The sequence below is a fragment of the Miniopterus schreibersii genome (genome assembly GCF_964146895.1).
Source record: "Miniopterus schreibersii genome assembly, chromosome: 1".
NCBI classification, from domain to species: Eukaryota; Metazoa; Chordata; class Mammalia; order Chiroptera; family Miniopteridae; genus Miniopterus; species Miniopterus schreibersii.
This window is the reverse complement of record NC_138101.1, coordinates 136,940,080-136,967,746: the sequence shown is the minus strand read 5'-3', so window position 1 is coordinate 136,967,746 and position 27,667 is coordinate 136,940,080. Positions and strand designations below refer to the sequence as shown.

Sequence of the window (27,667 nt, the reverse complement as noted above, 5' to 3'; positions counted from 1 at the left end):
GAGGAGAGAGAGGGAGAGAGACATAGATGGGAGAGAGACACATTGATTGGTTGCCTCCCGCACGAGCCCCAACCAGGGCCAGGGTTGGAGCCTGCAACCGATGTACAGACACTGTTGGCCAGAATCGAACCCAGGATTCTTCAGTCCACCGGCCAACGCTCTAGCCACTGAGCAAACCAGCTAGGGCTACTCTATCACTTTAAAACAGGGATCATCAAGTTGCAAAAATTTTCAATAGTCTACTGCAGTTAAACTGAGTTTATGTAAGAATATTATAACCACAACTTTTTCCAAGACTCCTCCAAGCCCTGGCAGCAATCTTTTTTTATTTTCTTTCAAAATTATGGTAAGATATCTAAGTAAGAAATTTTAAACAAAATATAAAAAATATTAACAGTAGTATACCTTGTCAATTTTCCTAATTTGAAGCTGATGAATTTCATTTGCACATACACAGCATAAATAGTTTAACACATAATTATCTTTTTACTTAAGTTAATAATTACCAGCAGTGAAGAAAAAGTCATTTCCATGTTAGAGTTCCTGAGTAACTGTCATAATAATACAAGTCAGAGATCTGAAATAAATCCATATTTTGTTTTCCATGTTTCTCAGTATAAATGAACCAAGTAGCAAGTCAAAAGAGTAATGTTCCCATTGTCATGACCAGATCAAAAGGCACCAAACTATCCAACAAAGATAATTTTTTCAGAGTAGCCAAATGTTTGTTTTGTTTTGTTTCTATTACGAGGAGGAAGGGAGGAGACACAACTATTCCATACCATTTACTGGCTCATTTTCTATACAGTCTACCCAAAGAGCCAGTCACCACACAGCCAACTGCAAGCATTCTACAGAAAGCAACAATTTAGTGTAAACAGAAATGAGTTTTGGAATCGGACAGGCAGGAAATCATACTACAGTTCTATCACATACTAGTTATGTGGCATTAGGCACATCATCTAAGTTCTTTGAGCTTAATTTGCCTCATCTATAAAATGGTACAATACTGACCTTGCAGGGTTATCTTCATTAAATAAAATATTGTACATAATGTACAAAACACCCAGCCAGGTACTCTATAAGACCTATTTTAACACATGTATTTATGCGTACACCTCCTCTACCCCCTTCACCCCAAATTAAGGTAGTTCGTTTATTCAACCTAATACAGAAGTTGGCCCCCCACACTTATCACAATGTTGCCTTCTCCACTGCAGATTCCTGCAAAACCATGCCCTCTCCCAGCCCCCAGCCCTCCCCACCCAAACCCTACTCATCTGATGACCCCAAGAACTAGAAATGCTCCTCTGGGGGAAAAAAGGAGACAATAAATAAAAATATTTTTCACAGTAGCTCATTACTAAAATCTGTTCTAGAGCAAAGCAATAACATATGGTTAAGAGGCCAAATCTCAGTGCAGTAGTCAAATTCAATTTGACAGTTATTAAACCATCACTGCCAAATCTTGATTGTATTTTTTTAAGACTTTACAATTTTTTTTAAGTGCTAGAAATCCTTACCTATATCTGACACTGTACCAAATACTATCACTCCAGATTTTCTTACTAAACTGAAATACACTTAGATTATGAAGCTGCTGAGAATAGCAGTAAGGAATAAATGGTTATGCCATACATCAAAATGTCAAGATGTTCCCCCCCTTAGGAATCTAAAAACACATTCAACACATTCTCTCCCTGGACCAGCCCTTGTTTGGACAATAATGGCTACACTAGAATTATCCCAATTTCTGAGGGAGTTCAACCAAATAGTTGGTATGTGCTGGGATGACTGCTGGCTCACTGAAGCATGCCTCCTCATGCATCAACTCCCACTGGGGTAACTTTTAGAAGACTGCAACCATGACTGTCTCTTGAATAAAGAAGCACAGCATTAAAGATTTTCTGATCAATGAATTTTAGACATGTGATTCAAGTCATTTGGAATGCAGCTAATAATATATATTTATACATGTAATCATATATGTATATGCACACTCATACACACACACACGTACATATATACATGTACATATATACACAGGGGTTGGCAAAAGTAAGTTTACAGTTGTTTCTTGTATTTTTTTTTTTTTCCCCAGATGAAGAACTATAAACCTACTTTTGCTAACCCCTGTGTATATATAGCTTCTTACTTGGTAGCCGCAAATGCTAAGAGATAAAATAAGCATTTTGTAACTGATTAACGAGGAAGAAATTAAAATCAATTTTTGATGTTTTACCTTGTTTCACAAATGTACCCTCATTAACCCCACTCAGTTAATATAAATGATTCCATTCTTCAAAAACATTGACAGAAGAGTCAGTAGCACAAGAACAGCACCATTTACAACAGATAGCTCTGCAATAACCCTTAAACAGAAAGGTCAAGTATTTAGTTATCACAATTTGACTTTCTCCTTTTGAATAATTTCTTATGTTTCAATTACAGTTGATGTACATTATATTAGTTTCAGGTGTACAATCCCATAATTAGACATTTATATAACTTATGAAGTGACCGCCTGATAAATTTGGTACCCATCTGACACCATATATAGTTATTACAGTGTTACTGACTATATTCCCTATACTGTACTTTACATCCCCATGCCTATTCTGTAACTACCAATCTGTACTTCTTAATCCCCTCACCTTTCTCACCCAGCCCCCCAAGTCCCCTCCTCTCTGGCCACCACCAGTCCACTCTCTGTGTCTCTGACTCTGTTTCTGTTCTGCTCATTCCTTTAGTTTGTTTAGATTCCACATACAAGTGCAATCACCTGGCACTTGTCTTTCTCTAACTTATTTCACTTAGCATAATACCCGCTAGGTCCATCCATGCTGTTGCAGATAACAAGATTACATTCTTCTTAATGGCTGAGTCATATTCCATGGAATGTATGTACCATCTCTTCTTTATCCATTCACCTACAATTTCACCTTTTATCCGAGGCAATTCTCTGCCACATTCAGAGAGAGCTGGTTCCCCTGAGCCTTTAAGGAGAACCAGGGTATTTGCACAGTTTCAAAATACTTTTCCCAAAGTACTTATTACTTACTCATTGTTTTAACATATGCCCACAAATTCCTTGCTACCCCTCCCTCTAGCAAGTAAATCTTAATTCCCATCCCTGTATGAGTAGCAATTAGTCACTCATCTAGTAAACAGATAATAGAAAGTAACTTTACAACAGAGAAACCTGACAGATACCATCTTAACCAAGTGATCAAAGTTAACATTATCAGTAATGGCATGTTGGTATTGTGTGTCCACTGATAAGATCAACAAGACAGACGCATCATGTCTGTGGTATTCTCCCCCAAAATCCACAGCCTCAGTCCAATCATGAGAAATCATCAGAAAAACCCCAAGCTGAGGAACATTCTACAAAATACCTGGTCACTATTCTTCAACAGTGTCAAGTCCAGAAAAGACTGAGAAATGGCCACCAATTAGAGGAGACCAAGGAGATAAATAAATGTAACATAGTATGCTGATTTGGAACAGAAAAAAGCCATCACCCTAGGTGATGGGTATATGGGAATTCTCTGTATCTCTGCAACAACTCAGAAAAATCTAAGAAGTATTAGAACATAAAAAGTTCAAAAAATAAATAATTGCGTCATAATCTCACTCAGTTGAATGGATCCACATGCAAGATATCCTGCAACTCAACAGCTTTCCTCACTTGTTGAAAATGAAAACAGTGATAGTGAAAAAAATGGCTACTAGGGGACCAAAACCTGTCATCAAATCAAGTATTATTTTAGTGACAAATTCTCCATGAGACAAATTTTAAAGGAACCGATCAAACTGGACGAAAATCGGATGCCTCTAGAGATAATAATAAAATTAAACATATTAAACTGCCTAAGAGGCTTTGCTAGAAGCCTTAAGAAAATCAAAGACAGAACTCATGGAAATAAATGAAGATAAAGCTAAAAATCAGAAGCTCTCCATGCAAATCTCTTTCATGAGTATAAAAGGTCTTTCTGATGAATGATACATATAAAAAATTATGTAAAAAGAGACCCACTTATCTGAAAGGATTCCCAACTGGTGCAACCCTTGATGACATAAAAATTAGAAAATAAAGGTCAAGTATAAAATCTTCAAATGAGAAAAACCATCACACAGAGCATTTAAGGGCCCAGCTGGTGTGGGTCAGTGGTTGAGTGTTGACCTATAAACCAGGAGCTGATGGTTTAATTCCCGGTCAGGGCACATGTTTTAATTCCCGGGTTGCAGGCTCGATCCCCAGTCGGGGGCATGCAGAAGGCAGCTGATCAATGACTCTCTCATCATTGATGTTTTTATCTCTCTCTCCCTCTCCCTTTCTCTCTCTAAAATCAATAAAAACGTAGTTTTTTAAAAAAAAGCATTTATGGGATCGATATTTGCAGTATCTGATCATACTGACTTTGCTAAAAAGTTTACAAAGACACCTGCCCAAAAGCATAAAGCCATGTCTTCTAATACTTTTCAAGGAAGATTACTTTGCAAAAAAAAAAAAAATGAAGGCGGCACAACCAAGTGTAAGCTAAATGAAGAGCTAACAAGAAGGAAAACAGAAGCACTATAGATGCTGAAATGCAAACTCTAGAAGAAACGACTGGATGTTTACTGGAATTTAGGGACTACTGCAATGATCAGGCCTGTACCAAAGATCCACAATTCCTTTTCTCAAATTGTGGGGAAATAAAATGGACAGACTTTATCAGGGAAACAAAAGAGGGAATGATTCTATTTAAAAGAAAAAGCTAAAGAAGCACTAGAGAAAGATGACGAAGGCAGTAATGGTAGCCCACAATTCAGGATGCCCTGGAAGAGGTAGAAAAAGCAGCCCCGAAAAAAATCACAGAGGATCAACAAGATCCCTGAACAAATGGAAGCCAAAAGGTCACAGATGAAAAGGAAAAGCAATTAAAGCTGCCAAGGCTGGGTCCGGTAGAGGAAAAGTACAGTTTCAGGCAAGAGAATGACAGTTGATGATAATGAACATGGTGAAAACGGTGCAGCTGGGCCAGTCCAGTGAAAACAGACCAAGAACCTGCCTCAAAATGACAGAACACATGAAACGGTGCGGAGCACGGGTAGTTTAGCAAACTAATTTCTACATACTCAGCTGCTTTTATCTCCAGAGGTTTTAAAAAACAAAAGCAAATTAGGCCCACTTCCATGTCCAGCTGTAAGAAAGGAAAGATTGTCTTGTGTGGTTTAACCTGTCTGTTATTGTTGTTGTTGTCCAAATAAAGTTTTTTTTTAATCTGGTTCTTTGTGTTATTTCAGATGCTTCAATTGCCAAAGGATTCTTCCATTGAATTGCCACTGTAATATGAGAATATATTAGTAAAACTAGTAAAATACATACCATTTAAAAAGAGGGGGGAAAATGAACTGAATCAGTGAGAATACAACTGTCCTGCTGCTTCATGGGAAGGAAAAGTCCAGTTTAATTTAAAAGTGTAGGCTGCTACACTGATCTGCTTTCTTTCCCCTTCCAGCCTAATTGCTGGCTAAAGGACACGAAAGTCATTACATTAAAATCTCCCTCCCCCCAAATTAACTTTCCCTAGAATTACACTGAAGAAGATACATAAATGAAAATATGCATAGACAATTCCGCTGACCAAACTCTAGTCTAATCATTTCATTTTTATTTGTCCCACTGAAGCAGAGCTTATAGACTTGCACACACATTTTTTACGTGATTATCTTCACTATTGCTCTGGTGCATTCTGCTCATGCTGTAAGCATTTTTCTAACTCTGGTTATCTGTGACATCTTGAAAGAAACAGATAAAGCATATGGCATTAATTCAATGACTCATCATTTGAAAGAAGAAAAAAAAGTGGGGGGAGGGTGGAAAAATTGCTTAAAGACCTAACATTTTATGCCTGAATGTTAAGTGAGAGTATATCGTTCTCAAAGCTTATGAAACCTAACTTAGAATTGCAAGAATACTGCTGAAGAAAAGCTGAAGGCATGATTGTGTTTCAGAGGCTTACAGAAAGAGTCCTAAAAAGACATCTGAAGACACCGAATCTGACAAGGAAAGTATGATTTCAAACAAATTAGCCCCCTTCCCATATCCTCCACTTAGAAGCGTCAGCTGCCCCTGCCCATGGCCAGAAACAAAGCAGGCAGCCCCTGCCTCCTCAGGGCACAAACCGGGGTGCTGCAGGGACCACCTCTCCAAAAATGTGTCCCATAGTCTGCAGTCGTAACTAAAATTCTATCATTTTTAGATTTTTTTTTTTTCTTGTATACAGAGATATGTAAATAAAATAGGTAATATATACACACAATTTAAAGAATTATTAAACAAAGTAACCGTCATCCAGATCAAGAACTAGAATACGGGCAACATCAGAAGTCTCTCCCACCCCCTCGACACCTCCTATAAGCCTCCCCCCATTCATTCCCCCCTCATCTCTCCACTAGGTGACCACAATCCTGATTTTGTGATAATTACTTCCTTGGTTTTCACCTTACCATTTAAACAGCATCTCTAAGTAAGACAGTTTACATTTTTCTCAAGTTTGAACTTTATCTAAAATAGAATCCCACTGAGGAATTGTGAGGGGATGTAGGTTTCTGTTACTTCACGTTATATCTGAGAGCTTCATCCACTTAGCCACGTATTTATTCCACCAGTCATGGGCACCTGAGTCGCTTCCATCTGGGGCTCTTCTGAACACTGCTATGAACATTGGTGCATGTGCCTGGAATTTCTCTAGAGTATCTTCCAAGGGTGGAAGGGCTGGATCTTCAACTTTACTGGAAAATGACAAACTATTTTCCAAAGTGAATATACCAATGTACATATACACCAACAGTGTGTACAACAGAAGTTTACTCTTTTATATTTATTACTGGTCTGCAAAATTCACTGTTACAATGGAAACCCTACTAGAGAAAAACAATACAACGAACTAGATGTACCCTCAGCCAAAGGTCTGCCTTCAAACGGCATCTGAAAATTGGGCCAGAGGTGCGTACACAGCACAGCTCACTCGGGAATTAAAAAATACGTATAAAGAGCAGTTCAAAGCACAGAGTCCTTGTCTGAGAAGCCAAGGCTGAGTTACGTGGTGCAGTGACAACGGCCATCGTTCGTGGCACTTGGCAGGCACTGAGAATGAGAGGAAAACCAGATGAACAACTATAGGCAGCAAAGTGGGAGAAAGAGGAAAAGACTTGACTTTATGACTTAACCTAAGACCACCAACTTTTAAATGCTCAGAGACTAGACCACCACCACTGGTTAGCCAATAAATAGATTCAATAATCACTTATATTATACCCAAGAAGAACTTTTAATTTCTCAGAAAAATGAAGACACATAAATTCTATTGGCAACCATTGCTATATGTCTAACATTCAAGGGGGGAAATTAGACTTTACTTGACTTAACATAGCTAATTAAGCTATCAACAACAACAAAAATCAGACAAATATTAAATCTAGGCACCATGGTTACATTTAAAGAAGAACGAAAATCAGCAGTAAATTTCAGATAAGATGCCGACATCACCAAATCAAGCACTTCTTTCTATTCTTGCATTTCCTAGTGAGAGAAACAGTATTGCCTCAGGTTAGGCAGACACGTGACAGAACAGCACTCAAATCCAGACCTGTTCACCTCAGAGGCCTGCGCTCCTTACACTGAACCACACTGACCAAGGAAAGACTAACATCACAGCTGAGCCTAAATGGCCAATAGTAAAAACCAAAATGTTCAATGCGGATAAGTTGCTTCCAATTTTGGTTACTTTTGTACTTAGTAAAAAAATTATATCCTAATAAAGAAAAGTAGAAAATTGAATCCAAAACATTAGGCACTCTTTAGGAGGCCAAAATGCAAAGTAGAGTAATTATGCCACCTTACCTCACTAATATAAAATGGATGTAAAAGTTTATGTTATGCAAGGTAAATAAGTTCTAGAGATCCACTATACAGAATAGTGCCTATAGCTAACGACACCATCCTGTACACCTAAAATTTGCTAGAAGGGTAGATTTTATGTTATGTGGTCTTACCACATGCACGCACACACACAATAATAATAATAATAATAATAATAATAATAATAATAATAATAAAGGTGGCAGGAGGAAACTCTGGGAGGTAAGGGTATGTCTACGGCCTCTATGCTGGTGATGATTTTGCAGGTATAGATATATTTAACCCAAAACTCATCAAGTTTTACAGCCTTTTACATATCAATCATACCTCAGTAAAGTGTTTTTAAAAATAAAATTTTGAAAAAATTTAGCAACCAATAAAATTTAACACATTTCAGAAAACAAACCAAAATTTAAACTTTTAGGACATCTTCATAATCCTGGGGGAAAAACAGATTTATCAAACAAAACCTAAAACATCATAAACCATAAGATACAAAGATATATTCAAATACATTAAAACGTAAAACTATGCACTGACAGTCACCATTATAAAAGTAAAAGTAAATCTCCTATTAGAAGAAATGCGTGATTATAAACATCAAAAGATAAGTATCAAGAATATATTTAAAATATCTATAAGTCAGTAAGAAGCAAAAAAATGTGTGCAGAAAGTTCAGAGAAAAGCAAGAACTGCAAATAAAGATGCTCAACCAACCTCCACTGACCAAGTTCTCCACACAGCTCAGAGCCAGTCACTCATGTTTTTATACTAAAATATATCATTACTAACATCTACAACCCGGCCATCACCAAACTTCAACATCAAACATTCGACTCTACAGCCACCACTTCCTACCTTGCCAGCTCACAGCCCCGCAAGGAGGTCAACAATCCGTGTGCACAGAGGAATCTCCAGTTCATTGATCCCAGTATCTCTTCACTGCCCATCACCTCTCCATGCCTGCACTTCCCTCCTTACCCGGCTTAAATTCAGTGTCAGTTTTTCTAATCACCCCCTTTTCATTGCATTTGCTTGGCTGAACTGCAACCATGATTAAACCCTACTGTCCACCCCTCTATGTGCACCCATACAGCAGAAAGTGAATGAGGGAAAACACCCATTCGCACCTTAAATTCCTGGACACTCACCTCCAGTGGCCCTCTTTTACCACCCAGCAGCCATACCATACGTTCCTATTTCATTCACTCTCCCACAGTCCCTAAACAACTATTTCTTACCTTCTGCTCTCTCCTCCTCCCTGGCCCTCACTCACAGCTTTCTTTTTCCTCTAAGAAAATAGAAGTAATTACAAGAGAGCTTCCTCAAGCCCCAAACACATCTATCTACCCTCCCACCTGTATCTACGCCCATATATTCTGCCTTTCCTCTGATTACAGGTAAAAACTTGTCCAAAGCCTAGCAATGGGCAATCCCTCCACCTGTACAATAAATTCCAACACTTTGTGTGTACCTAAGAACATAAAACCAGCAATTCTCACTTCACCCCCAATTATTATTTTTGCCCTCTTTTGTGGATCTTCCTATCAAGTAAACATGCAGTTACGTCTCCCATCTTTAAAAAATATGTCTTAACCCACTTTCCCCACCTGTCCATTATTACTCTCCTTCCCTTTAGAATAAAACTCCTTAAAATGAAGATTGTTTATACTTACTGTCTCAAATGTCTCTCCTCCCACATTCTTTTTAAATCCAAGAAAGAATTTATCCCACCACTCCAACAAAACTGCTCTAGCCAAGATCACTAGTAATCTCATATTGTTAAATTCAACCGTCAATTCTTGGTTGTCATCAGCTGCGTTTGACACAGATCCCTCTATCTTCCTGTAAACATCTGAAGACACCAATGTCTCCTGGTTTTTCCTTCTGCCCCTCATGCTCAAGCTCCCTTCCTGGCTTCTTCTCATCTCCCTAATGTCTAGACACTGTGGCGCCCGGGGCCCAGTACTTTTCTAGCTAAGAATTCCCTTGGCCTTCTCATGCATTCTCATCACTTTAAATACCATCTCTAGGCTGGCATCACTCAAATGCACAGCTCCACTCCAGGCCTGGATCCTGAACCCCAGGCGCCTTTACCCTCCAGCCCATTTGGTATTTCGTGGTGGATATTGTGCTGGGTCTCTTCCATCTGCTACTCCAGACTCGCCCCCCAACCTCTCCTCCCTGTTCTGCCCTGGGAGTTGACCTACATGGACGGCAGTAACAGGCTTCCCTTGCCTTCTGGCCTCCGGCAGGCTAAGCTTATGGGGAGCCCTGGCAAGAGAATGGAGGAGAAAAAGGGTTCAAGACCAGGGTATTTATTCCCCTCTCTCCCCCCCTGTGGAGTCGCCTTCACTTCACTGGCTAAATCTCTTGACCAAAGGTGATTCACCCTCAAGGTGAACTGCTCTCCACAAATCTCTCCTTCAGAGCTCCCCGGTACCTAGGGGTGGTAACATCTCTGCTGTTACCTGCCCTCCCCATACTGCACTATCTCTGTGCTTTCCCTACATCCTACCCACACCTTCGTAAATGATTCCTTTGCTAATACTTTCCTTCTCATTATATTGAGTGTGCCATCTATTTCCTACAGAACCCTGATGAATACAGATGTCTTACTGGCATCTCAATTTTAACACATGCAAAACTGAGCACCTCCAATAATAATGGCAACTCCCTTCCTCTGGCTGTTTAGGCCAAAAACCTGGTATCATACCTGTACATAGTTTTATTTCCCACAGACGCAAGACCTATATGCAAGTCCCTCAAAACAGATCCAGAGCCCAACCATGTTTCACCACCTCTACTGCTTCTCTCCCGCCCCTCCCCCCCGGCAGAGCCACCATCAACACCCGTCTAAATTGTTCAATAACCCAACTAGTCTACCCACTCCCTCCCTCACCCATCTTCGGGGGACTCCCACACGGCAGCAAGAGTGATCCTGTTAAAATCTAAATTAGTTGTATTATTCTTCTCTTCAAAACCCTCCAGAGGCTGCTATCTCAGAGATTCCAAGTCTTTCAACCTGCTATTCCCTTTGCCTGGAACACTCTTCCCACAGATCCTCAATGTCTGCTCCCCAACCTTCAAGTCTTCATTCGAAACGTCATCTTCTCAGTAAGACCTTCTCTGTCCACTCTTTCTAAAATTGTGACAGCCTCTCCCCACTTCATTTCTATCCTGAGAAATTATCTACCACTTAAGATCTCATATACTTCTTTTCTTTTCTTTTCTGTGTCTTCCAGCCTCTACAATGTTAACTGTGTCACAGGTGTTTTTGTCTGTTCTGTGCACTACAGTATACTCAGTTTTTAAAACAGTACCTGGAAATAGTGGGCATTCAAATAATTGTTAAACAAACCACAACTAGATACCATTCAGTCAACTAGCTACAATTAAAAAGTCTAACAGTGTTACATATTGGTGAATACAGTGAACACTAGGAATTCTAGCTCATCTCCACTTTGGAGAGCAATTCAGCGATATCTAGAAAGTTTGTCATGTGCACATCTAACAAACTAGCGATATTTTTCCTGGGTTTTATATTTATTTATAAAAACAAGAGCAGTATACTAGAAATTAGAAGCATTCCAAGGAGTATGGTCTGCTAATCTAGAGGATATTCTTACTATTTTAAGACCACAGAATGAACCCCACCTCTCAAAAGTAAACCAATATAGTAGCCCCACTCCAGCACATATGAAGAAAGCATGGTAGCTCCTCTCAGGCTTGTGCTATGTGAAAAGAAAATAATAAATCAGTAGGAGAGGGGGAAAATGTAAACACATATCAAAAGATAAGCAAGCCACTAAGAAATCAATAAGCAAAGAGACTCCCCAAAAAATACAAAAACCTATGAGACCCAAACCATGCCAAGTTTTAAGTTATAAATAAAAGCTAAAATAAATAACCAAAATCATAAGTCAATGCACATAACAGCTGAGTTAGATTAGAATTCTAAATCGCCTTCAAACATTTATGCAGTATCTTTTTTTTCAATTACAGTTGACATTCAAAACTACAGAACACTTCACAAATTTGTGTGCCATCCTTGCGCAGGGGCCATGCTAATCTTCTCTGTATTGTTCCAATTTTAGTACGTGTGCTGCCCAAGTGAGCACTCTGCAGTATCTTTTATTGCCAGATACTGTCTTAGAAACTGACTGCACAATTGATTCAATTAAACCAACAGGTAGTCCACATGTTAATTTTACTGCACTACTTCAATTTCCCCCAGAAATCTTTTGGCAGAATAGCTGATAAAAATTGAAGCTAACCAGCACACATTTTACATTTCCCCAACCTTGAATAAAAGTGCTTTGAAACCCATAATTGGCCAAAATGCAGGTAACAAGAGAAAAATACTCAACTGACTGGCAAAAAGATGAGTCACCAGTCCCAGAACAGTCAATGAGTTACATGACATCAGCAAACCTCTACCTAAGGTGGTTACACTGTGTGCCCATAAAAATAATGACACCAGATTGAATCTGCTCTTCTGACTCACACTCTAAAACTCACTAACTACTCCACTCACCTCTTTCTTTCCAACTAATAAGCTGGGAGAGAATTTATCACTTTATGACTCTTAGTCTAGCATAGGCACTCAAAAATACAGGCAGAGAGAAAAAAAAGGTAGAAAAAAGCAACACAAAAGTTGGGGGAGAGGGAATTCAAAACAAACTGAAAATATTATTTTCATATTATTTCACTGCTTCTCACATCTTTAATTTTTTTTAACCTGGCAATTCTTTTATTGAGATAATTGTAGATTCAGATACAGTTGTAAGACATAATACAGAGAAATACACACTTGGCCCTGTTTCCCCCAGTGATAACATTTTATAAAATTACAGTATACTATCACATCCAGGATATGGATGTGACACTGACAGAATCCACCAATCTTATTCAGACTTCCCCAGGTTTATCTGCACTCGCTTGTGTTTGTGTAAGTTCTACACAATTTTATCACTTGCATAGCTTTGTGTACCCAGCATACAAACCATTTTATCCATTTCAACCATGTGCCCTTTTATAGCCGCATCACCTCCCATCCCTAACCCCTGAAAGGCATTCATCCTCCATTCATCCTTCAAATTCTGATGTCCCACCCAACAGGGAGTAGCCGTCTATACAACCAGCCCTGCTCCCTTATCTCCTGAAACTGCGCTCTGGTTCCACATCACTGCACATTGCTCAAGGTGGAGTCAATCTTAAAAACACAGCTGGTCATAGAAGGAATGAGTTTTCCACCCTACTGAAAGAGAAGACTGTCCAAAGCATAACAGAAGAGTTTTGGTATTCAGGTGCACATGTCTCCAATATATGCATATCCACTAATTTGCACATTCCTGGCTACAAAATAAGAGAAAAAAGAACCCATATTCTAGAAACTCTATAAAGCTTTTTATAAACATAAGAACTGATTCCTCTGAAATCAAAGAAAATCCTGCAGTTCCTCAGACTGCCCACTTGAGAGGGGCATAGTTCAGCATTTTTCACTTCTATGAAGATTTTTATCCATTTCAACTACGACTGAAGTCATTGCAACCAGTGCTTGGAGACCCTGACTTCCACTTAAAGAGACGCCATCTTTTTCCTTACAAACCATTAGACACACTGTCCTTTACTTGGATTTAAAATCCAAAGGGCAATCTATGAATTGCCAGTTACTAAGATGCAATTTAAAACAGAACATCAGTGCCTCTGCAACTTTCATAGCACTAACCGATTGCGAGGACTCAGAATTCATACCTGCGGAGCTGAGGAGAACACTGAAATCTGTCCCCCTCTGCGATTCTCCACTTTCGTTACCGACTTCTTTTTCAGTATCTTGGTATCGATCCCAGTTAGAGACTATCTTTCTTTTAGAGTAATTTCCCTGTTCATCATTCTCTTCTCCATAGGTCTCTGCATCACTGCCATCTTCAACCTGCAATCGTTAGAGAAAATCAATACACAGTCAATGCAAATCTTGACCTTAGCAGCCTTAGGAGTTGACTAAAACCCCCAAAATAGTACACAGGTATCACATTAGAGAGCACATTTACAGACCAAGCTCTGAGGAAATTAAATAATATTTCCAGATAACCCCATTACACCAGAGTGTACTTCTAGGGTAAATTTTCATTTCGCTTTGAAAAGGAAATCTGCGCGAGTTCCTACCTAAAAACATATAACTGGTATCTCTAAAATCCACCCCAGTGTATCCTATTTCAATAGCTGTTTCCTCCTACTGAAATAATCAAGGCTGTACGAATCTTAAACTCAAAGGAGAGTTCTGGTCTGGTCTACACGGTGGCGCTGAGGTGGGGCCTGGAATCCCGCAGCACTTTAGCCAGGCCGCCGCCTCCCTGGCTTCCCGACCATGGGCCCCGCGAAGTGAGCGAGCTTCGGGCCTTGGTGAAAATGCCTAAGCAGGATCCGCGCGTTCTGCACACGGAGGAAACGCGCTTCCTGAGGGAGTGGGTGGAGAGCATGGGAGGTAAAAGACCACCTGCTACTCCTAAAACTCAATCAGAAGAAAATAAGGAAGAAAAAACACATAGTAAGAAAGTGGAGGAAGGCATAAAGAGACGAAACATCAAGTGAGGAAAGTGATCTAGAAATCGATAATGAAGGTGTGATTGAACCAGACACCAATGCCCGTCAAGAAATGGGAGATGAAAATGTAGAGATAACTGAGGAGATGCTGGATCAGGCAAGCGATAAAAAAGTGGCTGCCACTGATGCCCTAAATGATGGTGAACTACAGAAAGCCACTGACTTGTTCACAGATGCCGTCAAGCTGAATCCTCACTGGGCCATTCTGTATGCCAAGAGAGCCCGTGTCTTCACCAAATGACAGAAGCCAAATCCTGCCATCCGAGACTGTGACAGAGCTATTGAAATAAATCCTGATTCAGCTCAGCCTCACACAGTGGCGAGGGAAAGCACACAGACTTCTGCGCCATTGGGAAGCAGCAGCCCACAATCTTGCCCTTGCATGTAAATTGAATTATGATGAAGATGCTAGTGCAATGCTGAGAGTTGTTCAACCAAGGGCCCAGAAAATTGCAAAATGTAGGAGAAAGTATGAGCGGAAACTGGAAGAGTGAGAGGTCAAAGAAAGAATGGAAAGGGTTAAGAAGGCTCAGGAAGAACATGAACAGCCCAGAGGGAGGAAGAAGCCAGAGGACAATCAGAAGGAGCTCAGTTTGGCTCTTTTCCAGGTGGCTTTCCTGAGGGAATGCCTGGTAATTTTCCTAGAAAAGAGCCAATGCCTGAAATGGGAGGAATGCCTGGGCTCAATGAAATCCTTAGTGATCCAGAGGCTCTTGCAGCCATGCAGGATCCAGAAGTTATGGTGGCCTTCCAGGATGTGGCTCAGAATCCAGCAAACATGTGAAAATATCAGAGCAACCCAAAGGTTATGAATCTCATCAGTAAATTGTCAGCCAAATTTGGAGGTCAAGCGTAATGCCCTTCTGACAAATAAAACCCTTGCTGAAAGAAAAGCAACTTGGATCACCCGATGGATGTCACAATAATACAAACCACTGTACCTCTGACCTTCTCGTGCAGCTGGGGTGCTTTGAAGAGAATACCTACCCCTCTGCCCCAAATGCAGCTATAACATTTTACAGTGGTTTGCCATTACGGTATTTGTTCAGATAATGTTTTCCTACTAGGAATTATAAAATTTAAACACTTTAAACCTTAAAGATATTTAAAAACAAAAGGATGTATTAAACCCTACACTTTTCTTTACTAATCATGTTGGTGTTTTCCTTTGAATTAATTGGGCAAAGATACTTCAGTATGGAAGATTTATTGCTCAGTTTGAGTGAAATAAAGGTTTATTAGTAGGAAGTAAATATAACATTTAAATAAAGTTTGAGTTGGTTATATGATTACCTCAGTAACCACATATTGTACCCATTTTTATTTTTTTTTAATATATCTTTATTGATTTCAGAGAGAGGAAGGGAAAGGAAGAGAGAGAGATAGAAACATCAATGATGAGAGAGTCATTGATCGGCTGCAGCCCCCAACCCGGGCATGTGCCCTGATCAGGAATCGAACCCTGATCGCCTGGATCCTAGGTCGAAGCTCAACCGCTGAGCCACACCCGGCCAGGCTGTACCCATTTTGATTTCTCTTTTTAAATGCTTTGTTTTTCAAAAAATGATTTATTTCGAAAGAACTATTGGGACTACTAGTATAGCAGTGGGTAGGGAATGGAAGTACTAGGCAGGGCAGCTGCAATCTTACATTTTATGTAACATGCACCCTTGTGCAGATGCATTTAAATCTTACATGTGGTGAAGGGATGATTTTTATAATGCTGCAATAGAGTTGGATTACTTAGCTCTATTCTTGTCTGATATATAAAATAAGTGTTTCATGTTATTTCCACATAGGGGAAATAGAAATAGAAAAAGAAAAGTATTCCCTATGTTTAAAATTGCCTGTTCTGGTTAGAAAATACCCAACTCTTTGTCAGCTTTCGATTTGTTTCTATCTTTTCCCCCTTCCTCTTCGGCTAAAGACAGTCCTTTATTCACCAGTGTCATCACTGCTAGTGAGTAATTCACTGCATAATTGCGCAAGCATACTCAGTGCTGGGTTTAATATAATATGTAATGCATACAGTGATTGACTACGTAGGGTAGTACCCATAACAGCTGTAGTTTTCTTCTTGGCCAGGAGATTTCATATTTAAGTATTAGATTTCTACTTTGGCGAAATCTTATAACAAAAAATGTTGGAAGGAAGGAGTCCATTTGGTGTTTGGTCTTCTACTTAGGAAATAGCAATTGAGTTTACCTTTGTATTTTGAAGAGAGTATGGGGTTTGAATTAATTGAGATACATAGAGGAGAACCTAAACCTAAACTCTTGATCCAGCATGAGTTATAAAATTGATGAGATCTGTGGTTGTTCTTTATTGTAGAGTTGTTGGTATTATAAAAGATTCATTTTCTCTTCAGCTCTTAAATACTGCAACTATATTTTCACCCCTTTTTCCCTCTCCAAAGATAAAGAAAATGATAAGTTTAAAAATTAAAAAAAAAACTCAAAGGACTTCAGGATAGAAATCGACCCTATCAATGTACAGATTTTACAAACACCCCATAAATATGTTACATTGTAAGCATTAAGTGGGAGCCCTGCTTAGATGCACTGTAGAGCACAGTTCCTGCCTTAGGCACTCAAAGGTTGACAGAACATGCAGGAAAATGCAGAATGTGAGAAATTATAAAAAATAAAGATAATTTCTTCAACAAATAAAATGAAAGGGAAAAAACTGTGGAGGAGAAGGAAGAAACTTGTAAATTAAAAGGCTTAATGAACATACCAGTTGTGATGTCAGCAACTTATTTGTACTCTGAAAGAAACAATATAATTAGAGAAAATCACTTATGAGACAACTGGAGAAAGGTGAGCAATGACTGCATATTTGATATATTAAGGATATATTATTTTATTTATTGTTTGGTATGATACCAGTATTGTGTTTTTTTATGTTTTTATCTTTCGGAAATAAATAATGAACTATTTATGAATGAAAAGATATGATGTGGGATTTGCTTCAAAATAATGGAGATGAATGGTGGGTAGAGATGAATTAGATGAGGCATAATTGACCATTGCTGAAGCTGAATGATGGGCACATGAAAATTCATTATATTATTCTATCTATTTTTGTATGTGTTTGGTATTTTCCATAATAAAAAAAAAAATTAAAGAAAAGAGATGTAGAATCTAAAGACACAGTTCAAAAAAATATCCTAAAAACTATAAATCCTTATCAAGAAAAAAACTTGTAAAATATACTAAAACAACCCATCTGTACAGGATAGGTTAGTATAGAGTTTTTAAAATAAGTTTGTATTAACACAGAAACAGGAAATGTGCATTACAAAAAATTAGGAGGGAAAAACAAGCAAAAAATACATGAAAATCTCATCTTCCTATCACCTGAAAGTGCCACTACTAACACCTTATTGCATATACTTCCAGATTTTTTTCTATGTATATATTTATACCTACTTTTTTTTTTGGTTACCAGATTTTTCTCATCAATATTCTCTACCTTTCCATTTCAGTACATTTTTTTTCCTATGACAACCAGGCTACTTCCAAATTTTCCTGAACCCCAAAATTTCCTTTACAGCTGATTTGTCCAAGCCAGTATCCTATTCAAGACCATGCATTGTATCAAACTGTCTGTCCCTTAAGTCTCTTTGAATATAGCACAATCTCTATTTTTATGACATTGATTTATTGAAGAGACCAGTACAGGTAGAGTGCAGAAGGAATCATCTTCTCTCTAACTGCTGCCTTGTAGTGCTTGCTTATAGATTAGATTACAGGAAATATCGGATTTTAAAAATCTAAAAAATTGGAGATTCCAGCATGGCAGCAGACTGAGTGGAAGCTACACTGATGCTGTCCTAGGACCAAACTGGAATTACAAAATTTAGAAAAAAACATCCTGAATAATTAAGTGCAACTGAAGACTAGCTAGAAAGTACCCTCAAAACCAAAGATCTAAAGTGGAGACTGCATAGAGACTGGCAGGAAGTGTGGTGGCACCAGAGGGATGGCTGGGCTCCCACAGGCAACAGCTGAAGGTCCAGAGGGATATCTCAGCTGTGGGGGGTTCCCACTGAGGACTCTGGGACCTAAACCCCAGAATGGGCTTCCCAGCCAAGATGACCAGAACTGAGAAAGGTGCCCACATAACATCTGGCTGTTAAAAGCAGCCGGGTTTCTGTCTTCCAGGGAGAGACAGCTGGAAATGCAGGCACCCTCTTAAAGGTCCAACGCACAGTTTCATGTGCAGCCACTCAACTTGGACTACAGGAGAGGGAGGGCAGATAGGACTAGAGCTGTGTAAGAAGAACCCAGAGATGCTGGTTGGGGAATAGAGCTCAGAGTGCAGCCATGTGGATTCCTGTGTTGAGTAATTCTCCCATATAGCAGAGAACATCTTTCTCAGGCAGACATTTACCCTCCAAGCAGCTTTTGCCTGGGGGAAAGCAATTGTCCCACCCTACTGTAAAACCTCTCGCCTCACCCTGTGGAGTTTCTACAACCTAAGGCTCATTATAAGACTGAAAAACAGCATCTGGGTGTTTTCAGTCTTTGCCTGATTTGCTTCTGGACCCAGGGCTTGGAAAAGCAGACCTTGGCGCATATCTTCATCCTGTCCAAACACACCCAGCCCCAGCAGAGGAAACTACAAGCTGTGAAGTACAGAAAACTTCAGACAGGGTACTCAAGGCCAGTCACAAACAGTGTATGACATTGGCCTGCACCAGAGACCATCCAAAAGACTAGAAGTCCTAGGAGACCTACCTAACACACAGAAACAAATCCAAACAGGCAGCCAAAATGGGAAGACAAAAACACAAACCCAAATGAAAGAACAAAAGAATTCTCCAGAAGACGAGCTAAATGAAATGGAGATAATCTATCAGATACAGAGTTCAGAATACTGATTGTAAGGATGCTCAGCAGCATGAAAAAAAAATATGGAAACTATGAAGGAAATTAAGAATGACAGAGCAGAAATTAAAAAAAGGAATACAATGAAAGGAATAAACATCAGAGTAGGGGGAAGCTGAAGATCAAAACAGCAAATTAGAAGACAGGCTAGGAAAAAAATCATTCAAACAGAGAGCCAAAAAGAAAAAACAACTGAAAAACAGGAGGACAGTTTAAGAGCTCTATGGGACAACATGAAATGTAACAATATTTGCATAATAGGAGTGCCAGAAGATGTAGAAAGTAAGCAAGGGTTAGAGAGCTTGTTTAAAGAAATAATGGCAGAAAACTTCCCTAACCTGGTCAAGGAAAAACTCACACAAGTTCAGGAGGCACAGAGAGTCCCAAGCAAGAAGAACCCAAAGAGGCCCACACCCAGACACATCATAATTAAAATGCCAAAAATTAAAGACAAAGATTCTTAGAGGCAGCAAGAGAAAAGCAGTCCGTTACCTACAAAGGAGCTCCCATAAAGCTGTCAGCTGACTTCTCATCAGAAACTCTACAGGCCAGAAGGGAAAGGCATGAAGTATTCAAGGTAATGCAAAACAAGGATGTGAAACCAAGAATACTCTATCCAGCAAGGCTATCATTCAAAAGAGATGGTGAAATAAAGAGCTTCCCAGACAAAGGCTAATGGAGTTTATCACCACCAAACCAGCATTGCAAGGAATGTTAAAAGGAATGCTATAAGAAGTTGAAATAAAGAGACTGCGAATGAGGCATAAAGAAATAAAGTGGTAATAGATAAGTACTTACCAATAATAACAACCATAAATATAAATGGATTAAATGCTCCAATCAAAAGATATAGGGTAGCTGAATGAATAAGAAAACAAGACCCAAATATATGTTGTCTACAAGAGACCCACCACAGAACAAAAGACTCACACAGGCTGAAAATAAATTAACTTCTGGAGGACTTTAAAGGAGAGATTGACAGCAATACAGTCACAGTAGTGGACTTAAACACCACACTGAGTTTACTGGAAAGATCTTCCAGACAAAATATCAACAAGGAAACAGTGATTCTAAATGACACACTAGATCAGATGGATTTAGTTGACATTTACATAATATTTCACCCCAAAGTTGCAGAATATACATTCTCCTCAAGTGCACGTGGGACACTCTCAAAGACAGACCACATGTGAGGACACAAAACAAGTCTCTACAAATCCAAGAAGACTGAAATATCAAGCATCTTCTAAACCTGAACAAAGTAATTAGCTTGATGTGAAAGAGGGCTATGATCTGAAACACCGGAGGAAATATTAACTCAATGAAACAAGCACTGACATGGGAGGCAGGAGACCTAGACAGAATTAATGGCCGTCATAATCATCATTTAATATTTACCAGATGTGTTAATAATATGCTGGGCTTCACAGAGTTGAATAACTCACTAATCCCCAACTTAGAAAAAGCACTGACCAAGGATCTCATTACCCCCACCAACTGCAGAAACAAGGACAGCTGTCATTAGCTTCCATCACAAGAGGGTAATAAGAGGTAACGAAGTTTAGAAGACACTTGATGTAACTCAGACAAAGGTGTATCTTCAAAACTCCTAAAGATTTTATGTTTAGTTCACTTTGCAAAGATCTTAGACAAAATACTGATGAAAGCAATGTGAAAACTATAAATATACAGACAGCATTATATTAACATCATCATTCCAAAATTTGTCTGGTATACGCTAAAAACTAATAGACACTGATGAAAGAAATTAAAGAAGACACAAATGGAAAGATATTCTGTGCTCATGGATTGGAAGAATATTGTTAAAATGTCCATATTACCCAAAGCAATCTAAAGATTCAGTGCAATCCCTATAAAAATTCCAAAGGCATTTTTTACAGATATAGAACAATCTTATAATTTGTATGGAACCACAAAAGACCCCAAATAGCCAAAGCAATCTTGATAAAGAAAAACATCAAACTGTATTACAAAGCTATAGTAATCAAAACAGTATGGTATAAAAAACAGACACATAAATCAATGGAACAGAATAAAGAGCCCAGAAATAAACACACACACATATGGTCAACTAATTTATGACAAAGGAGCCAAAAATATACAATGGGAAAAGGAACTCTCAATAAATAGGGCGAGGAAAACTGGACAACACGCCATACACAAAAATCAACTCAAAATGAATTAAAGACTTGAGAGTAAGACCCTGAAACCACACAATTCCTGGAAGAAAACGGCTGATAGGCTCCCAGGCATCAGTTTTGGCAATGATGTTTTGGATTTGGCAACAAAAGCAAAAACAAACAAATAGGACTACATCAAACTAAGAAGCTGCCGCACAGCAAAAGAAACCATGGACAAAATGAAAATGGAAACTAAAAAATATTTTCAAATCACATATCTGATATAGCCTCTCCTCCCATAACTGATTTTAAAAGCAATTTTATAAAACAATGTGTGCACATTCTATTTCTACATGTTATAGGCCCAACAATACATTTGCAAATACCAGCTCAGGGGAGGTAAGTGGGAGAAAAACTATATTGGACTAAGGAAATGACTCCTCATAGGAACTCAAATACACAGAAACAAATGAACAAAACTAGAAACAGGAAATAAAAAGGCCAATATAACAAAAACTATAAGTATATGTTTACTCTTCTTTCTTTCTCATAGCCTTTAAAAGATATAAAATTATATAAGGCAAGAATTTTAACAATGCATTGTTTGTTTTATTACAGAGAGATGTAATGTGTACAACAAACCATAAAAAAGGGAAAAGGGAATAGTCTATTCTAAAGCTCAATGGAATTAAGTTAGCATCAATCTAAAGCAGATTCTGATAAGTTAAAATGTATACAGTACATTTTACACATTTATATAAAGCAACTGCTAAGGAAATGACTAAAAAGTGAAAAAAATAAAGAAATTAAAATGTTACATTCAAAATATTCACTTCATGCAAAAGAAAGCAGTAGAGGAGGAATAGAGGAACAAAATACACATGAGGCATATTGAAAACAGCCCGGCCGGGCATGGCTCAGCAGTTGAGCGTTGGCCTAGGATCCAGGAGATTGCAGTTCGATTCCCGGTCAGGGCACATGCCCGGTTGCGGGCTCGATCCCCAGTCAGGGGCGTGCTGGAGGCAGCCGATCAATGACTCTCATCATTGATGTTTCTATCTCTCTCTCCCTCTCCTTTCCTCTCTCCGAAATCAATAAGTATATATTTTAAAAAAGAAAACAAAAGGTAAAGGGGCAAATATTCAACTATATCAATAATACTAAATGTGAATAGATTAAACAATTCAATCAAAAGGCAGGTACTGAGAGAACGAATTTATTTTTTTTAATCCTCACCTAAGGATATTTTTTCCATTGCTTTTCAGAGAGTGAAAGGGATGGATGGGGGGGGGGGGAGGGAAAGGGAGAGACGGAAAGAGAGAGAGAGAGAGAAAGAGAGAGACATCGATGTGAGAGAGACACATCCACGGGTTGCCTCCCACACGCACCCGACCAGGGCCGGGATTGATCCTACAACCGAGGTGCATGCGCTTGACCAGAACCAGACCCAAGATCCTTCAGTCTGTGGGCTGACGCTCTAACCACTGAGCAACTGGCCAGGGTGAGAATGAATTTTTTTAAATCCAACTTATGCTGTCTACGGGAGACACATTAAATTCAAAGCTAGAAATATCATTATAATAAAGTATAGATAGAAAAAATGTTCATGCCAACAGTATGCAAAAGAGAGCTGTAGTGACTATACAAATACCAGAATAGACTTTTAAGGTTAAATTGTTGTATATAAGTTCTTCAGTTATGTTTATTGGTTTTAGAGAGAGAAGAGGGGAGGGAGGGAAAGAGAAACATTACTAGTGACACCTCACAGCCTTTGTCACTCATCCTGAAACCTTATATATTCTTTCTCTAAGTTCTTACATCTTTTTCAGGTAGGTAATTTTGTTTCAGAGACTTGGCTAAAAATAGGTGGCATAGAAATAGGTAGCAAATTACCATTTGCTGGCAGCCAACTAAAGGGCTAGACTTACTGTAAAGACCTTCAGAGTTTTATGATTTATGGGTAGCTTGGGAAATTAAACTGCAGTAATTGGACTCATTGGAGATTTTAAACTATCCTTCATGGAAGTCCTTTTAGATGGAGTCCTTGTGGGAAGGAGGGGGAGAGTGGCAATAGAATTGGGTTCATTTTATCTGCTTTACAGCTTGAACTTCATGTAAGAACTCAGGCTAGCCTGGCCAGTGTGGCTCAGCTGGCTGGAACGTCATCCTGTACACCATACACCAAAAGGTTGTGGATTCGATATCCGGTCAGGGCACAAACCAAGGCTGTGGTTCGATCCTGGGCCAGGGAAGAGGAGGAAGGCATTTTAGGCTGAGGGAACAGGAATAATTCAGCTCCAACCATGGACACATGGTCTGAGATTGGTCTCGTGAAGGAAACTGCTACCATCTCCCGCTGGAAGGTGGTTCCCAGGCTCAGAGAGAACTAGCAAAGAACATGCTTCTAACCAAGGATAACTGCTGTTCAAAACAAAACCCAGAGAGATCAATGATGGGAAGGTTTGAAAAGAGAAAAACATGTATAAGGATCTGGGAAGACGGTGGCAGTAATAACAGTATTTTAGTCTTCCCAACCACTCCCCACTAAATACCACACAGAGCAAGTAAGATAGCAAATTCCAAACTCCAGAGACAACATTCACAAAATCTAGGTGGCACAATCTCTCCTCCAAGCCCCAAATATGAGCAGGTAGGAACCAATCACCAACAGTCGCAAGATCTGCATGGTACCAGCACCCTGAGAGGATGCAGAGGGAAGCTCAGGGCCTCTAGCATCCCAGAATAAACAACAGGTGCTCACTAGAAACTTTCTAGTTTGGCAGGCGCATTGAGAACAGCAGCTAAAAATGTTTGCTCTCAGGCTCTCCAACAGCTGGTGAGTACAAGTTCATAGAAAAGACTAACGGGGCTGAGTCTGGGCCCTATGAAGTCCCAAAAGTGCTTTGCAGGACAAAGCTCCACTCGAAAGAGAAACTGCTGGGGCCAGGATCCAAATTGAGAGGAGGGACAAAGAAGAGAAAGGGAAAATATTGGCTGGGTGCGGTGGGGTCGTGGGGGGAGGCAGGGACATACCAGATGAGAAGGTCCACAGTTTCGCACTTCAAAATAACAGCAGAGGGTGCTCCAGGGCCATGAAATCTGCAAAGCTAGCCTTAAGAGTGTCTGTTAAAAGTTTAGGAAAACTGATTGCACATGAAAATCAGGAACAACAAAGGATCATGGCCCAAATCCCATATTTTGTGGTTATAAGGACAGATATTATAAGGATAGGACCGTTTTTATAATAAATTCAACAAAGCATCAAAAGCTGTTTTATTAGAATACAATTTCACTGTTCTAAGTATATAACTAGAAATTCTACCCATAGTCTTTAGGGGAAAATGAGTTTAAAACACACACATACACAACCCACTAGCTGCCCAGTCTCCATCTTGCTGAGATATCAATGCATGAGATGAAAAGTACCCGAGAAGAAACAAAAAACATAAACCAACCCACAAAACAGTTGTTCAATGACCCAGATCATGGGCTCTTCACTCCACCCCTTTCCTTCGCTAAGTTCTTATCTCTTTCTCATAGGCGTTCCCTTGTTTCAGAGAGTTTCATAAAAACAAGCAGCATGAAAAAGGTAATTACCAGTTAGCAGAATCAAGAATGTGGGAGGGCGCAGCTCTCCTCTCCATTCCCAGCTCCTCAGAAGCTCTATACCTTTCCTTCAAACAATACACCCCAGATCTGACAGTAACCACCAGCTGGGCACAGACCTGGAGGAAATTTTCTATTTCCTAGGTTCTTTATCAGAATGAAGTTCACAGTGCTATCAGGTCAGCACAACAGACTTTTTTTAAACTTATGTTAAAAACTCATTATAATAAACATAGGCACCAAGGTAGACTCTGATGGGTATTTATTCATCTCATGTGGTCACTTACCTACTCCCTGTTACTTCATCCTTTGCATGTGGCAGTCTCCTTGCTCTCACAAGTGTCCCCCTTTTCTTTCATACTACACTTGGGTCAAAAGTCTCTCAGCAATTTTTATCTCCTGAACTGCAAAATGTAACCTGCATCTTTCATAAAACCTTTCTAGGAGCTTTTGATCCAGCCAACATGCTTTTCTCCAAACCTGTGAGCCCCACTATTAGCTAAACCCAAGTGTCTGTGTGCTTTTATGCCACAGAGCACAGAGGAATGAAGGAACAACTGAAACACAGAGAATCCCCTCCTCCGGTGAGCTGCTCCGTTTTATGACAGTGTAGGTATTTTCACAAAGACAAAAGGTTTGTTTCTTCTTTACATCTCAGTTCTAAATCACTGCCTTCTCAATCATATCTTGGGCTTATCAAAATACGATTTTCCAAGTGTCTTTTCACCCAACCACCCCAGGTTCTCCCAGTCAGTCCACTTGTTAACAATTCATCAGAAAGCCTCGCACAGAGTGCTCAACTCTCCCTATAAAATGAGACAGCAAAGTAACCACAGCCATGTGCCATTTTAAGCAGCATAGAGAGCTCGTCTTTGTTCCAATAAAGTTAAAAGCTTTCCTCAAAGACGTTCCTTATCAGCTATTTTGAAACATTTATCACTTAAGATTTTTCATGCGATGTCCCTTTTACTATGTAGCTAACAATTCTAATAAGATGCCAATGACAAGGTGATTTCAGTAAGCCTCATTCAGAGCTTCCAAAAGGATTGAAAACTCTGTTGCCCAGCAACTATTTATTCTAGCAACACTCAGAGGATTTGCAATATCACATACAATTCCTTTGTAAGCTCTCATACTTTATCCAATGCACCCAACAGGTTCAATAAATTCTAGATTTTTTCATAAAGTCATCTACTCTTTTCTATGCTTCAAAATAAAGGTTTTACTGCTAGATAACATCCTTTTTTGCCATTATAAGAGATCTTCTTACCAATATCTTTAGAAATGTGCTCCACAATATTAACTCTAGGAGACAAATTGGAAATTTGCTTGAAACAATAGTTCCTCTCCTTACGCATCCTTATAGATCATCTGGTTTAAGCCCCAAGGCTTTAGCAATGAAATGAGGTTCAGACAAGAACTCGGCAAAGGTCTTTACAGCAGAGGAACAAGGAAAATCTGCCTAAAATGCAATCCAGTGTTTTTGCAAATAAGTCTTTTCACTAAGCAAAATCTCAGAATTATCTTCTAATGCGTGCAACAACCTTCTCTACATCGATGACACTATCTTGCATCTCTCAAAACTCATTCTCATTCAATTATCTGATTTAACTTCAGGGAAGCTCTGAGAGAGAGACATACCTTCCTTACACATAATCAATTAGACATAAACAGGTGATATGCAGTTGAAATAGGTCATGTACCCACTCCAAAAATTTACCAACCACCACACAAGAGACCAAGTCTGACCCAAAAACTTATTCATGGCAACCCATTCATAATAATCACTGAAAACATCAAGGTTCACTTATGGGGAAATGGCTTGACAGTAAGAAGTCACTAACAGAAGAAATAAATATGACCGGAGGTTAGGGAGAGAGGGATACACATAATCAATGAAAATAAAGAAAAATGCACAATTAAACAAGAGAATTAATGAGCATTTCTGCAAAAACTGTCGAAAGTACCTCAGAGCAAACTAAAACAAAAGATGATGTCATCCAGTGACAAACTGGTGAAATGTGGAAAAAGGACACCACACCAAGCAGATGTAATCTTAACCTATTATTAATTACAGGATTAATGCCAGCATCTGGTAGAACACGCTTCTCACCCCACCTCGCAGCTCAGTCAGGGGGGCTGGGGGGCGTTACAGCTGCGCAGCGAGAATTCCTGTGCCCTCAGAAAGCCCCACTCATGACGACATTCAGGCCCCCTGACTCCAACACGTTACTCTCCTTAGGGCAGAAAGCTGTAAGTTTAACAAGCTCTAATTTCAGATGATACAAGATAATATCTCCACGTAACTCCTAGCAGTTCTGTGTTTAGACAAGGGCCACACTCAAGCCCTTGGAAGTAAAAGCTGCTTTATGGTCATTTCACGTTAAAGAACAAATGGGCCAGCGCTGTCTTCCTTCTAAGCACTTAGCTCAGGAGGGACAGCCCGACACACACTGAGCAAATGATGAGGGATGACTCACTAGGCCAATTCCCTGAAAAGTCTTTCTCTG

The 27,667-nt window shown here is 39.4% G+C and overlaps 2 protein-coding genes and 1 pseudogene across 3 annotated transcripts in view; 2 read left to right on the top strand and 1 right to left on the bottom strand.

Moving 5' to 3' along the window:
• Positions 1-27,667, top strand: part of CHRM5 (cholinergic receptor muscarinic 5) — a 72,952-nt gene that overhangs the window by 12,132 nt on the left and 33,153 nt on the right. The gene's annotated exons all lie outside the window — the stretch shown is intronic.
• The window catches only part of AVEN (apoptosis and caspase activation inhibitor), a 147,985-nt gene that overhangs the window by 103,503 nt on the left and 16,815 nt on the right, over positions 1-27,667 (bottom strand). Inside the window, exon 2 of the mRNA XM_081119113.1 lies at positions 13,670-13,847. Within this exon, the coding sequence (XP_080975239.1) occupies positions 13,670-13,847 (178 nt within the window). The remainder of the gene's footprint in view (positions 1-13,669; positions 13,848-27,667) is intronic.
• Positions 14,316-15,415, top strand: LOC308562919 (hsc70-interacting protein pseudogene; annotated as a pseudogene). Its single transcript has one exon. The product of its transcript is annotated as a hsc70-interacting protein pseudogene (transcript).